The 17,257-nt window shown below is 32.2% G+C and overlaps 1 protein-coding gene across 10 annotated transcripts in view; it reads left to right on the forward strand.

Moving 5' to 3' along the window:
• Dmd (dystrophin) overlaps positions 1-17,257 on the forward strand; it is a 2,486,572-nt gene that overhangs the window by 1,239,187 nt on the left and 1,230,128 nt on the right. For all 10 annotated transcript variants that reach the window (XM_004850043.4, XM_087189971.1, XM_087189973.1 and 7 more), the window contains 4 exons: positions 2,549-2,659; positions 3,302-3,475; positions 6,368-6,523; positions 16,976-17,146. In XM_004850043.4, coding sequence (XP_004850100.2) covers positions 2,549-2,659; positions 3,302-3,475; positions 6,368-6,523; positions 16,976-17,146 — 612 coding nt within the window. The remainder of the gene's footprint in view (positions 1-2,548; positions 2,660-3,301; positions 3,476-6,367; positions 6,524-16,975; positions 17,147-17,257) is intronic.

Below are 17,257 nucleotides of genomic sequence, written 5' to 3' on the forward strand. Positions count from 1 at the left end.
AGACAAGACACCCTAAGTGTGTGTGTTTCAAAAAGACACATACAGAAGCTGTCAAGTCAGTTAAAGACTTTTGCTATACCTGGAAGAGCCTCATTTGCACTGTATTCTATGGCTCAAAGCAATCAAAAGGGCAACTCAGATTTAAAGAGAGAAACATAAATCCCACCTCTTGATGAGTATTAGTGAGAAGAGAATGTGGTATGGAAGCTACTGTTGCAGCCATCTTTGGAAAACACTGTCTACCAGACTATTAATATTTTTGTTACTATCTCTCTTTCTGTGCTTCTACTTCTTTCTTCTCTCACTGCTCATGGATTTTTGCTGTTCCTTAATTACACCACATGATAGAAACTTCACAAGCACAGTTGCATAGTGTATATGACATATTGTAAGCATAGCTAGAGTTTGGCCTGTCAATTCTACATTTCTGAGAGAGGATCTTATGGATCTTTCTGCCCATATACATTGCCTGTGTTCTAGTTATCCATGACTGGTTGATGGCCAGAATTGTATGGCACAGACATGGTTGTTACTGGCCCACCTTTTTGAGGGAGTTGAGGATTTCCCATTTGAAAGTTCTTGACCATAAAACCCCTATAGCCTCTGCTACCCTGCGCATTGCTTGCTAATTATTCAGAGTTCTATTTTAACATCCCTTCCCCATCTATTACCTCCGCTGCATAAGTGTTACTGCAGCTACATATTACCATTAAAATTTGTAGTTTCTGTAGTATTTCTTGCTCTGTAAATGTCATTATGCACTTAGATGCTGTTCTAACCACCAGATTATGAGAATCCAGAAGAAGATGGAGGGGTTGAAGGGAGGACAGGGGAATGGGGAAAAAATAAGAACCAAGATATATCATGTAAAAGTACAAATACCCAATGATGAATGTCATTGTATTGTATACTTAAAATGTACCAATAAACTCAATGAATAAAAAAAGAATAGTATATATATATATATATATATATATATATATCACTGTCCTTCATGCAAGGTAGTTATTCAATCAGTGAAGATATTAAAATAGTAAAAAGCTTCGTGTTTGCATTAGTCTTTCCTCTCATTTATTTAAAGGCATAATTTTAATTTCTTAAATAATTCATAATCAATTTGCCTTTAAAATTATAAGGAGTAGTATGCTATGAAATAACATTAAGTATGTCATAAATACACTTTACGTCCAAAGGAACTCTTCCTCCACTGAGCCTAATTTCCTGGGATCTATCTTTCCTTCCTTCCTTCCTTCCTTTCTTTCTTTCTTTCTTTCTTTCTTTCTTTCTTTCTTTCTTTCTTTCTTTCTTTCTTTCTTTCTTTCTTCCTTTCCTTCCCTCCTTCCTTCCTTCCTTCCTTCCTTCTTTCTCTCCTTCTATTTTTTGTACCGGGGATCAAACTCAGGACCTTGCACTTGCAAGGCAGGTGTGGTGCCACTGAGCTAAATCCCTGACCATCCTGGGATATTTCTTTTTTTTTTTTTGGTTCAGGACTATAATTTTTTTGGTAACTGTTCAGCAAAACTCATGATGTTTTCTAATAATTTATATGAAGATTGATTCTAATTGGTGCAAATTAGCTTTAATTAATATCATTACACAAATTGTTTTATATGATAATTATATGCAGAACCATGGCACAAGTTTGTAGTTTCTTATCTAATTTATTTATTTGACAGTGACTGAACTTTAAATTAAAATAATGTCATGGGCCCAGAATGTAGCTCAGTGGTGCCACACCTGCCTGGCAACCACAAGGTCATGAGTTTGATCCCTAGTACAAATTAAAATAATAATAATAATAATAATAATGATAACACTAGTTGATTTTTGCTGAAACTGACATCAGGAAAGGAGATAATTAGTTTTGCTACCTGTATAGGATTTGATATATACTATAATTCTTTCAGAAATTCATTAGTTAAATTAAAAACCTTCTATAGAATAAAACTTGATCAAAATGTCCTTATTAAGTATAAAAATACAGAAATATTTTAGTTACTTCAATTTTAAATATCAATATGTATAGGAAGCTTCTAAGTATCAGACCAAAGGCAATGACAGTTGAGACATATAACTTCATTTTTATTGGATCTGTAGTTCCCCTGAAATTAACTAAACTATGGCACAGAATGACCAAGTAAAGAGTGCCAATGAGGAACATTATCTGCATGCAACTTTTTCATTATATCTTGTCCCTTCACAGCCCTCTTATTTATAAATTTAACATCTTGTCTTTGGTTACATTTGAGTGTACCTTTACAGATAAACCAGTATAAATTTTACATGGTAGATATAAAATGAAATTCTATATTGATAATTGTATCTGAGAAGCTGTTTGTCATCATTGAAACAAAATGATCATTTCTTCTTATAATAATCCCAATAAAGGAGAAATAAATTATTTCATTTTTGATAATTGTCACTTAAAAAGAGGCTATATTGAAGTAATGGTTTAGGAGAATTTCTAAATTCTGTGTTCTTGAAAAATGAGTTTTCCTTTGCAGTAACTTGCAGAGTACCCTAACTAGTGATGCTGTTGTACCAACAGAAAATCCAATCAGATTTGACAAGTCATGAGATCAGCTTAGAAGAAATGAAGAAACATAACCAGGGGAAGGATACTGCCCAAAGAGTTATATCCCAAATTGATGTCATACAGGTATGTTTTATTGAATAAACTGGGTGGTTGGATCTATTCACACATTAAAACATACTTATATATTAGGCAACTTGATTAGTAAAATTGAGATTTGTGACATTATTTGAAATTAATTATCAGATTTTTTTCCATCTCCTTGCCCCCAGAATTTGCCTTTGGTGAGCCGGAAGCCTGGGTTTGCACCTTGTTTAGATGTCTTTTCATTTCTATTTTGGTTGGGGGTGCTGTTTTGGTTTAATTCCGATTGATACTTCAATATTGCTTATTGTGAGTATCTTTATTGCTTGTATTTAGAACCCTTACAGAATGATTCCTTCTCAGAGATGTCTTCCAGGTATAGTTGGTCTTTAGGTTTTGAGTCTCTAATGAAATTAAACTATGATGTCTATCACTATGGGCAATTTTGCTGTGCACATTTTAATTTAAAATAGGTTAATTGATAATGATTTATTTAGTATCAGATTTCCTCTCTCAAATGTGTGTGTTCTTTGTTTAGGAAGATTGTGCAAAGGATTTGCTTTGTTTTTTTTTTATTTTATTCCTATTTAATGTCAGAAATAAAGGAAAATCTATTAACAAAAATATTTAAATATTTTTAAAAAGCCAAAATTAATCTGATGTATCCTTACATTGTCTTTACAGAAAAAATTGCAAGATGTCTCCTTGAAGTTTCGATTATTCCAGAAACCAGCCAATTTTGAGCAGCGTCTAGAGGAGAGTAAGATGATTTTAGACAAAGTGAAGATGCACTTGCCTGCATTGGAAACAAAGAGTGTTGAACAGGAAGTAGTTCAGTCACAGTTAAATCACTGTGTGGTATGTATTTTTCATGACAAATATCCAGCTGCCCCTTGACTTAGGTCATATTTAAAGACATTCTTTTAGAATAGAAAATTATTTTAGATAACTTTATTCATTACACTCTATAGATTTATGATTAAGAAAAAATTGGATTCTATACTGAGAGACAAGAACTTTTACTAAAATAGCCATTTAAGGCCTATTCTAAAAATGCCCTTTTTGAATCTATAATTCTGCTAAGGACTATGTGGCATATGAAATGGGTCTATTTGGTTTATTTTTGTGGTACTTTGATAAGAAAATCTTGAAGAAAGTATATTAATCTGGAAAAAATACCCATGGTAGTAGCTCTGATAATAATAATAAGCATTTCAGAAATAATTGGTGTTATCATGTAAATTAAGTGATGTATAGAAATAATCTCTAATTCTCAAGGTTACCTGAGAGATTTTAAAGACAAACAACTTTGAGGGACAAAGTAAGATTTTATTCTAGGTACTCTTAATTCCAAATCCTATCATCTTTCCATTCATCAGTGCTGAAATGCTACCAGACCATACCATACAGACAGAATTGTAGTGTAAAGATTTACTAGATATTTGGATTATCCAGCAGTGTCTATTGTTACATTATTAGAAATTCACCAAGTTAGATGATCCTCTGACCATTTAAAGCTGAAGTGTGAGAGCAACTGCTAGAATAATGTAAGTGCTATTATAACTCTACCGGTACAAGCTACCATAAGGCTATAAATTCACAGAAAATGAAAAGCCTGAAAGTTATTAAAACCAAAGAGAAGAAGTTTATCTATTTAGTACTTTGTGTTTTAATTGGCGTTTATGCCTCTATCCCATAATGTAAATACAAAACAGACCCCTTTAGATACGGTTTAGTCACATAATTATAAACAGGGGAAAAATCTTTCTTTTAGCAAACACTGTAAGATAAATGTGTACATTTATTTGTGAAGAATATAAAGTTATTTTGTGCTATAACATTTATTGATCATTTAGGCTACATTTTAGTTGCATAATTAGTTCAAATATCCTTACCCCCTAAAAAGCAATTTTGAATATAATGATATACAGTGATTTGCTGATATTAGACAAGTAAATGTAGGAAGACATGGGAACAAATTTAAAAATTTATAAAAAGATTTGAAAGCAAAAATCACCCAATTACACTAGTATAGAGAATAATATTTGCTGTGAGAGCTGTTCATTCTCTACTAGGAATAAATATCTAATGTTACCTCATAAAACTTATTAACAGTAAATGTAAACTGAAAACAACTGCATCTGCATTAATACTAAGGAAACAGCTAGAGGCACTGGTACATTGTTTCTGCTTCTGATTTAAATGTTAGGACCAATTCAAATACTCTTTCCTTTAGGTCATCTTTGCTTTACAACATTTATGTATTTTGTTTCTTAAAATACTTTATGATATATATTGTAACGATGACCTTGCCTTCAAGAAAATTTTGTTCACTACAAACAATCTTGCTAACTTAAACACAAAAGGAATATTTCATTTATTAATATATTTTGGCCTATTGACTGGAATCACTATAATGACTAACAGTACCATCAGTGACCTTTCATCATAAAGATAAATTACTAAGATGTTTTTTAAGTTTAAAGAGGAAATCATTTGGAAATCTCTGAATCCAGAATTCACACAGTTGATTACCAACAATACAATGAATGATTTCAGTGTTTCCAAATACTCATATATTTGTTACATTTTCTAAAATATAAATAAAATATACTAAAATTCATTTGAAAAGCTCAGAGAACTCATAATATTAATAAAGGAATATTGACATCATTCATCAAAGAGAGGATTAAGATGGAAATAGATTATACTTATAACCTTAATTAATCAGAAAATTCCTCGTACTTTACAAAATGTTTTGCTGTGGACATTTATTTTAAACTGAAAAGAGAAAACAAACCCAGATTTTCTAATTCTAAAAGATAATTACCTACTAAAAACTTTATTTCTAAGTAGTAATAAGTAATTAGTGTTCAGATTTCATACTGAACAAAAAAAAGTGGCAGTGTATAATATAAACCATTATATATGCACATGTACACATGAATATATAAAACACATCTTTCCAATAGAATAACTACAAAGCAAATTTATGAACCCCAATGGTGTTGGAGGTATAATAACTATTATAGCTGCATTTACAAGTTTGACACTTGTCATAAAAGTCTTTGTTATAACTACCCACTCCTTTGAAGCAGTATATGTGTCCTTTGTGATTCTAATGTACATGTAATTTTAAATAATATCAATATGTTTTAATCAGCATGTTAAGAAAATACATTTTTCTCAACTAAAATATGTAAACTTATTCCCTTCCTAATATTGAATATAATATATATTAAAACTGTGATCTGGCAAATTAGTTGTTTTATCTCACTGAAATGTAAACTCTGTGAGACAACAGTGAACATAACTAACTTCCCTATCATTGATTGATTCTCCGATGACCTAATAATATGTGGTATGTGGTAGACACTCAGTAAATACCTGAAGAATGTGTGAATTCATCCAAACTCATGGCTAGTAATTATATTACTCTGACACTTAAAATAGAAATCATATAACACCTAGAAATGACTTTTATGACCTTGGATAAAATAACTAAATACATGTAATACAAGTTAGACATGTCTGTGTGTCTATGTATAATTAAAAGACAAATATTACATTAAAAGATGCAAACACTCAATACTGACAATAGCATCAAAATGCTGCTCCAATAAACTTGGTAGCATGGAACAGCAATTAAGGTGATAAACACCTTATTTATTTTTGTTAATAATATCATTAATTAATTTAACACTATTGCATATTATAATTTAATATGTTTTGTTTTATATTTTAACTTAGAATCTGTATAAAAGTCTGAGTGAAGTGAAGTCTGAAGTGGAAATGGTGATAAAAACTGGGCGTCAAATTGTACAGAAAAAGCAGACAGAAAACCCCAAAGAGCTTGATGAAAGAGTAACAGCTTTGAAATTGCATTATAATGAATTGGGTGCAAAGGTGAGTGAGTGCATATGACACTGCAAATACTGCGGTGCACTTTTCTTAGCATTATGAACAATTGTTTGTATACATTAGGTATAATCAGAGTTTCAGAAATTCTTATTTTCTTGCTCTTTCTCCCTCCTTTTCTCTTTTTTGCATATATCCATGTAAAATGTGTATGAGATAATATTAATTAATCAATGAAAGTCTGCTCTTAGTTTTATAGTTTGAAAACTATTTGAAGTTCAGGGATATTTTTGTTGCTCTATCATAGAGTTCTAAATGGATTTCTTTATTCTAAATTTTCCTTCTTTTCATCATATAAATCAGCTTATAATGACTTGAAAACTGCGAAATATTGTAAGCTATCAAATCTATTTATAGTGGATCTAACAGAGTTGATACCATCCACATACACCACATTTAGAGCAATGAAGTAGGCAAATGCCACAGTGGGATGGTTATATAATCCACTCCACTTGGCTAATAAGATAGTATGAAGAGACAAGCCCTGTAGCTTTGTGATTATTTTTTTCATTGCATTGATTAGAGTATAATGGACAAATTCATCTCACTGTTAAAGATGCCTACATCTTTCCATCTCCTCTTTCCAAAACTGTGTAATATCTTGGAGAGTTATCTCACTCCCCTTAACTCAAGTATTCTATATCGATTTAGAGATTTGATGGTTTAAAATCATGATTATAAATTGTCTCTTCATTCCGTTGATTGTTTCCTTTGCTGAGCAGTCTCATTTGTTTGTTTTTACCTTGTCTGCTCTTTCAGCTATCATCTAAAAAAATCTTTCAAAGATCTATGTCAATAAATCTACTTACCTATGCTTTTTGGAGTTGTTTTATACTTTGAGGTCTATGTTTAACTCTTTAATCCATTTTGAGTTGATTTTTATATAATGTAAGATAAAGGTCTGATTTCATTCTTCTGCACGTAGAAATCCAGTTTTTTCCAGCACTATTTATTTAACAGACTGTTCTTTCCCTGTTGTGTGCTCTCTGCATCTTTTTTGAAAACCAGTAGACTATTAAGATCGGATTCAATTCTGGGCTTTCTTGCCCTGCCCATTATTCTGTGTATCTGCCTTGATGCTAGTAATATCTTATTTAAATTACTATAGCTTTGTACTGTATTTTGAAGTCAGGTAGTAAGATCCTTCTAACATTGATCTTTTTGTTCAAAACGTTGCTGTTTATCCTTTGTAATTCTACATAAAATTTTATCTCTCCCCAAAATATCATTGAAATTTGAATAAGAATCATAGAATCTCAAGATGATTTGGGGAGTATAGAATTTTAATAATATTATTTCTTTAATCTATGATCACAGAATATCTTTAAATTTATTTGTGTTCCTTCAATTTATGTTATCAATGTTTATATTTTTCAGCATATTTTTATTTGAATTGCTTGTTAAAATTTATTCAAAGCGCAATTTATATGTTATTGTAAATGTGATATTTTCTTGCTTTCCTTTAGAAATTTCTTGTTAGTGTATAGAAATATTACTGATTTTTTATGATTTTTTCACATGTGCATCTTTACTGACTTTACTAGTTCTAACAGTTTTTGTTACAAACCTTCTGGTTTATTTATATATATACATATATATATATATATGATTATTTCATCTGTAAACTCAGATAATTGGTCTTCTTTCCAATTTTCCAATTTGATAATTATAAAACATAATCACAAAAAAACTGAATTATCCACATTAAAAACTGACCTGACCTTTTCTCTATTATTTTATATTTTCTGATAATTCTATAAGAATTTTTCATGCTCAGTTAAAATTTAAAATATTGAAGTTGTAATATTTATTTCCTCTAAAATTTACCATAGTGATAAATGTTTGTGGAGAAAGATATTTTAACCTGAATTAATGTTACACAATATATATTTATATGTATGTAACTCGAAGTACCATATTATTCCATTAATATGTATATTTTTGTTTCTCTATATGTTAAAAATATATAATTTTTTAAAATAGAGATTGCAATACCTTCATATTAAGCAATATATGATGGAATATTTTCTTATTAATTAAACCATGAGGTTATTTCCTATAACTTAATTAATCTATGTATTATTTATATTTATGGTGATTTCTCAGTAAATACGTATTTATTTTAAGTACTGAGATGTCTTTAAAGGAGGAGCTACTTTAGGATACTTTTATTTTTGTAGTGCTTAGTGAAGAAGGATAAATCAGTGTTTAGTAAACTTTTGGCCTGAGGATCAAATGAGGAAAACAAACACTAGACTTTCAAAACTTGAATTTTATTGATGGAACTAAGTCCCATGGGGATAGAAAGTAACTTTTTTACAAGTCATGTTCCTAACTTTACTGACTATAAAATCATTGGAAAATTGCCACCTCATATCACAAACAAATGTAAATGTCCATATTTGAGAAGTAGCCTTGCATAGGCAGATTTCTAATATTTCATCCTGAAAGTAGATTGATGAATATGGCTTGAGGCTGTTAATTACAAATTGCTTATCCCTGAAAATAAATTTTAGATTTAAATAGAAATCTGAAAAATACATTATTCAGTGATAATATTTATTTATTTATTTATTTATTTAGTACCGGAGATCGAACTCGGGACCTTGCACTTGCGAGGCAGGCAGCGGAACCACTGAGCTAAATCCCTGGCCCTTTAATATTTACTTTTTTCTTCTGATATGTTTTGGCCATGTTTGCTATCCTATGACAAAAGATTCTCTTTCTAATTTTTTCAAAAAATAAGAGACACATACTTGATTAATGACAAAAAAGTATAATTTTGAAATGAAATATTTATCAACTGTTTGTTTAGTCCAACAAGGTCCTTTTTGAATAAACAGCCCTCATACCCTTTTAGACAAATCTGTCATTATCATGGAGTTCATCACAGAGAGAAAAGATATAGCTATACTTGATGTCTCATTCCAGTATTTATCAATTTTCGCAGATGTCAATTTTTCCATATTTGACATCAGTTTGGAAGATAGAATAATCTCTAGTCTCTGATCAACTGAAAATCAAATAATCTCTAAGATTAACTCTAATGGTACAATTTAATCAATTATGGATGTCTATTCTCTTTATGCTCAGTAGTGTATAATTCAAGCAGTGTTTCTCGTGCTAAAATTATGTGTCAATGAATATCTCTTATAAAAAAAGCCTTTTGGGAAATGTGACTCAGTTTACTTATTCAGATATAAATTGTCTGTTCTATGAAGGATTTGTACAAAATCTTTGCCTTTGCAAGAGTAAATTTGACATAAAATAATGTAGAACAAACTGCTTAGAATTTAAAACAATAAAAGTGATATTAGAAGACTATTAGTGCCCTTAGTTGGTTATTGTTAAGAATTGAATGACTCTCATAATGATGTAAAGCCCTATTTATCCATGAAAATACATATTTCACGGCTTATGCTTATTTTAATTATTTGACACTTAGTAATATCATTAAAGCAAAAGAGTACTAAGAAATCATGTTTTAATAACATGCCAGAATACAGCAAAAATATAGGGTAGCAATTTATTTTTAAGTAAATATAAATTTAGAAACATAAATGATTAAAGGAGTGTGTATAAATATGTAAACTATAAATCATGTATTCATTGGCAGAGAAAAATAATTCACTGCATATTGATCTTCAAGGCACCTTCAACAACAGTTATTTTATTTCACAAAAGCAAAGGCAATAGATGATGTTTCATTATATTGTTCTTTTTATATAAAAGAGGAAACTTTGTGTTTTAATCATCTTTAGAATTCGTTGTACTTGCTTTTATTCATGATGTTACTTTTCTGTACTATCAGCCTAGGCTGCCATAGCAAAACAGGATAGACTGGGTGGATTAAACAATAAATAACAATTTATTTCTCATAGTTTTTAAAACCTGGAAGTCCAAGATCAAGGTGCCAGCCTCTTCAATTCCTAACAAAAAGTCTTCCTGGCTTGCAACTGGCCACCTTTTCACAGTGTCTTCACTTGATGAAAAAAAGAGATCAGTCTTTCCATTCCTTTTTTTAACAAGGTCACAATGCTAGTAAGGTCTCACCCTTATGCCCTCATTTAACCTTAATTACATCTTGAAGACCAGACACAGTGACTCAAAATAGTCATGTTGGGGTTTAGATGAGATTCGTTATATAATACTTTTCTTATAGTACACACTTTTCGTATTTAAGCATCAACAACTTAGCTTAATTGTTCAATGAATAAAAATGGAATAGTTTTTATCTCAAAAGAGAGTTAATTTTACTGAGGCATATCATACTTGTCACCCATAGAATAATAGCTATAATTCCTTTTTTGGCTTATCAATGCTTTGGCATTTATGGAAATATATGTGAATATGAATACTCTTATCCTCTCCAAAATATAATTGTGTTCATAAAACAATGACTACTGAAACATATTATTGCAGATGGCACTCTTTTAAATGTGTATATTTCCCACATACACAAAAGTTGTAAAACTCAATTTTCCTTAAGGTGGCAGTATCTCCTGTTTTTAAAAAAACTGTTAAAATGGATATAAACAAAATAAAAGTAAATAAAATCAATAAGGCATTAGCTCTGGGAAGATAGAATTTCCTTGAAATATTGAATCCAGGAGCCCTTTTTTTTTTTTACCAACAATGAATAGAAAAAGTAACTATGCATAGAAACACACCATAAGGTACATTTATTTTTTCTCTCACATACACATAAAATTTTTGCAGTCAAAAGGGCAGATGCATTTATTTTCATTAAAGGAAAAATAGAAGGGAAAAATCTGTAAAGAGAATTGAATCACAAGCCTCTGCAACTAAACATTTCCAAAATGTATACACATTTCTCTTAAAAGGAGCTAATGAATTTTGACCAATATTTAAAATTTATATCAGGGGCTTTGGTGTTTTTTCATACTTATGGATGGATTCTTCTTTTGCCTGTGTTACGCACAGACGTGGGTATGTATATATGCCCATGTGTATACATTCAGTGCTATTTATTATGCACAAGAGGCACATAAAAGGCTTGCACCTGTGTTATTGTTTTAACCAATTTCCTTACAGTTGAGTTTAATTTGAATTCTACTTTTCATATTGCTTAGCAAAATAACTACAGTGGACCCTTGAATGACAAAATTAATTTTCTCATGAGGGCTGGTTGTAACTCAAGTTGGTTATAAGTCAAAACTATTTTTCTCATAAGAAATAATGAAAATACCCATAATGCATTCTGAACCTCCCAAAGCACCCCTTAACTAACTTTTTCATAATAAAAAAGATTGTATAATGTCCATAATTTGCCAGAAATACCAATAATCTTCCTAGTGTTTTCACCAAAAACTTATAAAATGTGGCTAGTTTACCAGAAACAACAATTTCATACTGTACTCACCATTCAAGTTGACGTCTTTGGCTTGCAGGAAGGGAAGATGAAAGGGAAGGTGGTTATTGCTTGGAAGGATAGTCCCCTTCCATAAAAACATCAAGAATCTGGCTCTTTGTTTTCCTTTCTCTCCTTGGAGACTCTGTAGCCCACTGGGATCTGCTTCTGGCTCACTAGGTTTCAACTTTTCAGAACTAAAAACTGGTCTAAGGTTGTCTATTTCTGTCTTTTCTTTAACACTGTTCTGAAGTATGACATGACATTATCATTAAGCAAGTGAATGCAATGATTGGCTTTTTCTTTGTCTGAGTGGGTTTTCTCTAAAAAATGTTTGTAGCTCTGTCCATTTTTTCAGGAATTCTTTTATTTCAGAAGAACTTTGCTGCACTGATTGTTGATACCCCCCATCCTCTTCAGAAAGCTCCTCAGCTGCCATTCTCTGTTGCTCAGCCAGAAGTTGCTGAATTTCCTCTGTAGACAATTGCTCTGAGTCTTCCTCCACCAGTTCCTCAACATCATCACTGTCTACCTATAAGCCTGTGGACTCTGCTCTAGTGATGATGTCATCAACTGCAGAGTCAATTGAAGGCTCAGGCTCTTATACACAGCCTTCAAAGTTTCTCCTATAAAATTTTAGGCCACACTTCCAGACATATCTCAGGATCCTTAGAGAGACATAAGGACTAGGATTTCTCAGTTAACTCCACACAGGAAAGGATGTTGGAATATTTCTTCCAGAACTCTGAAGAGTTAAATCTGTATCTGAGGTCATCTGGAAGCACATCAGGAACAGTTCCTTGATATTTAGCTTCTTAAAGTTAGCTATAACCTGCTGGCCAACAGACTGCGTAGAAGAGTTGTATTAGGTGGGAGGACCTCGACTGAGAGCCATGAGAATTCTTCAGCCATTTCTTTTTTCAAATTTCATGGGTGAGCAGGACCATTGTCCACGATGAGGAGAGCCTTGAGTGGTAAATTTTGTCTTCTGGATATTTCTTAACAGTACAACAGAAAGCCTCCCTGATCCACTCAAGAAAAGACACTCCTCTTACCTAGGCTTTTTCATGAGATCTCCAGATGATCCCTAAGCCTATTCTTCATGACTTTGTTTACTGAACACTCTAGGGGTCTCAGAGTGATAAATCAAGACAGGTTTTATCTTGAGGTCACCATTCGCATTGGCACATAGCAATAAGATTAGCCTGTCCTTCACAGGCTTGTACCCTGGTATTTTCTTCTCTTCCTGGGTGATGTATGTTCTCCTGGGAATTTTCTTCCAGAAAAAGGCCAGTTTCATCACAGTTGAAAATATGATGAGAGCAAAAGCCATTTCTCTAGGTCATTGTTTCAAAGTGTTGAATGTAATTTTCAGCAGCCCTTTTATCAGCACTGGCAGCTGCACCATGCCTTCTTCTGCTATGAACTCCAGTTCTCACTTTAAAATTGTGAAACCACCCCTTACAGGCACGAAATATTTCACCATTATCACTTGATGATAGATTAGCCTTTATGAGATCTGCATTTATAGCTCTAGCATTTCACAAATTATAGACTCAGGCTATAATCTGCTATCTGCCGTTTGTTTATCCACACTAATAACACCCTCTCTACCTTGTCTAACACTGTTGATCATGACTTACTAATTTGAGTAACACCTATAAAAACACTACCATCCTAATAAAAATATTTTCTCTGTGAGATTGTCAAAATGGTGGACTTTGATATGCTGTACATATTAGGGAGATCATTCACACGAACAAACTCTAATAGTTCTCCATAATTTCCTTCTTTTCAATTGTGATTACTTTATTTACCTTTCCTTCCTTCCTTAGCTTGTTTTAGCTTTTTAAAAAATTCATTCATTTTATTGGTACCTTTTAGGTATACAGTATGATGACATTCATCATTGGGAATTTGTACATTTACTTGGTATATCTTGGTTCTTATTTTTTTCTCCATTCCCCTGCCCTCCCTTCAGCCCCTCCACCTCTCTCTGTTTAAAAAGACTTTGTTTCCATTTATTTCCTTTTCTCATATTTGTTCCTTTCCCTTCTTTCCTTTTACTGCCCTTCCCACTTCCCCTTCTCATTTGGATCTCTTCTTCCTATTTCACATTATTATACATTTTGATCCTTATTTACACTTTCAGTTTCTCACACCAGAGAAACTATTCATTATTTTACACATGTGTGCCCTATTTATTTCACTTAAGAGTATGGCCTCAATATTCATCCATTTAGCTATTAATGTCTCTAGTTTCTCATTCTTTATTGCTGAGTAGTACTCCATTTTATTAAAAAAAATTTTTTTTAAAAAGCACATCTTGTTTATCCAGACTCAACTTGATGGACAATTGGGCTGTTTCCAAGTTTTAGCTATTACAAACTGTGCTGCTATAAACATTAGGTTTCAACTTGCCAAAGATTAAAACTAGACCTTTATCTCTCACTCACCATGCACTAAAGTAAAATCAAAATGGATCAAAGATCTAAATTTTAAAAAAGAAACACTAAACCAGCTGGAAGAGAGGTTAGGTAGAACTCTTGAAGACATTGACATAGAAAAAGATTTCATGAACAAGACCTCAGTTCCACATAAACTACCACAGTGAATCAACAACTTGTATTTCATCTTATTGAAAAGGTTCTGCACAGCAAGAGAAACCACCAACAGAGTTAAGAGACAACCCACAATGTAGGAAAAAATTTTCACCTGCTGTTCCTCAGACAAAGGTCTACTATCTAGAATATATAAAGAACTTTTAAAAATCAGACCTCCCAAATTTAAAGACCCAGTTCAAAAATGGGCATCTGAAATGAGCAGACATTTCTCAGAAAAATTAGAAATCAGAAATAAATATATGAAAAAATGTACATTACTGGTCATTTGAGAGATACAGATGAAAATAATGCTGAGATTTCACCTCACCCCAGAAAGAATGGCTGCCATCATGAAATCAACCAATAACAAATGCTGCTGGGGCAGTGGGGAAAGAGGAACCCTTCTCCATTGTTGGTAAGAGTGCAGACTGGTGCAACCACTGTGGAACCACTGTGGAAATCAGTATAGAGATACCTCAAAGAACTAGGACTAGAGGTCCCATTTGACCCAGCTATTCCCCTGCTGGGTATCTTCCCCACATAATTAAAAGAATCATACCACAGCATTATCTGTGCACCCATGTTCTTTTATAGCTTTTGTGGGGCCATTTTGATAGCAGTAATCATAGTGATTATATAAAACACTGACCAAAATCACATCCACAAATACGAGCATCTGGGCTCAGACCAACACTTATATATGCTTATATATGCTTTGCTGGCATTCCATGTCTTCATTTACAACTGTACAAGCAGCCAACATTTGTATAGTATCTCAAGACTTTGTTGGTAAGTTACAACTAAAATTTTGGTTGTAAACAAAGTTGTTTGTATGTGAGACCAGTCATAACTTGATGGTCCATGGTAAGTCTTTTTTACATTATTCTTTACCAGTAAAGTAATAAAATAAATGGAAACAAAACTTTTGCCATGTATCTTTAGGTACAATTATTATGGTGCCCCCCTGAAGGGTAATAACGGAAATATAGGAGGGATTGAAAGGGCTGGGGATTTAGCTCAGTTGTGCCATGCCTGCTTCACCAGCACAAGGTCCTGAGATCGATTCCCAGTACTGAAAAAAAAAAAAAAAAAGAAGGGATTGGAGTTTTGTAATATGTAAAGTTATCTCAAACTTTTGTCTGCTTTTACCCTTACAATAGCCCTATGTGCTAAATAAAATGATCCCATTTGATAAATGTGTAAACTAAGGAAAATGAGGTATCTTGCAGAGGATCATAAGCAAGTTGAAATTCCACTGGGTATCACAGAGCCCAACATGCTTACACTCCACCATGCTGCCTCTGTAGAGTCAAATATGTACATCTACTACTCAAATTCATAGCTTTTATGACAGAAAAACAATTTTTTTCTCATACTCAAGGCACATAACAAATAAAATGGGAACAAACTTATAAGGGCATAAATTCTTTAATTTCTACTCATTTTCTGATTGCAGGTAATGGTTTGCAGGTTTTCTTTCATTTATTGTTTTCTATAAGATACCACGTGGGCTTAAACATTTCTGTTTGAAGAACTGGAAGGAGCATGGTAGAGTAATTTATACAGGCATGAGGCAAGAACAACTTGCTTTTCCCGATTTGAAATATATCTGGCTTTTGCAGAGTTGACTGTTAGGTGGGAAAAGATCCTGATATTTTTATTAAGCCAAGCAACCAACAAACTTAACAAAATATAGGCATATCTTGAAAGATGGTGTAGCATTACAACTGTGTTCACTCTCTGTGTGAGATTCTGGGAGAGTTTGCTTTTGAAGGCCTTGTTTTTAAACTCTGTGCACATGGAAACAGGAAGGAAAATAGAATCAAGTTTGGCTTTCCTTTATTAACCAGAGTGAGAATTTTGGTTTTGCATTTATGTTTTTGGCCTTATTTGATTGAAATTATGGTTAAGGAAGAAATGGCCTATGCTTGGTATTCTTCTTGTATAAAATTAAGGCATTTAAAGATGCATGCATTGACAATAAAATTGATAATTCTAACCACTGTGTGACAAATATTCTAAAGAAATAATATTTTTCTCCTTTGTGATACCTTGCAAACAAGAGCCAGCCTCTGTTTTATGTAGAAAATTATAAACCTTCTCGCTCATCTTTTTGACCCTAGGTCTTCTACAACAAATGGGACACATGTTCATTTAGATTTTTATCATTCTACTTATTATAAACTTTGGCCATAAATTATGTTTTACTTAGATTAGAAAGTAATATATATAGCTCTTTTCTACTATGACCGAAGATATAAGACATCACATTCTAGACCGTGATTTCGTCTGATTTAGATTTTTATTTACTATTAATTTTCAAATCTTATGATATTTTTCTAAAATATTATATTAAAACATGTAAGAACATCATTTTTTTGAATGACAGTAATATGTCAATTCCTACTACGTAGCTTTAATTATCCTGAATGGAAAACTAAACCGAATTACTATCATTCTTTTCAGGTAACAGAAAGAAAGCAACAACTGGAGAAATGCTTAAAATTGTCCCGCAAGATGCGAAAGGAAATGAATGTCGTGACAGAATGGCTCTCAGCTACAGATATGGAATTGACAAAGAGGTCAGCAGTTGAAGGAATGCCGAGTAATTTGGATTCTGAAGTTGCTTGGGGAAAGGTAAAACTTTTATTACTGAAGGTTATTTTTAACATACATGAAAACACACATATTTTCATATGGAAGTTTTAATGTACAACAATAATAGAATTATGAATGTTATCTTGCTTC

The sequence above is a fragment of the Heterocephalus glaber genome, unplaced genomic scaffold, assembly GCF_053883595.1.
Source record: "Heterocephalus glaber isolate CG9 unplaced genomic scaffold, H.glaber_assembly_v1.0 deba00001547, whole genome shotgun sequence".
Classification (NCBI taxonomy): Eukaryota; Metazoa; Chordata; class Mammalia; order Rodentia; family Bathyergidae; genus Heterocephalus; species Heterocephalus glaber.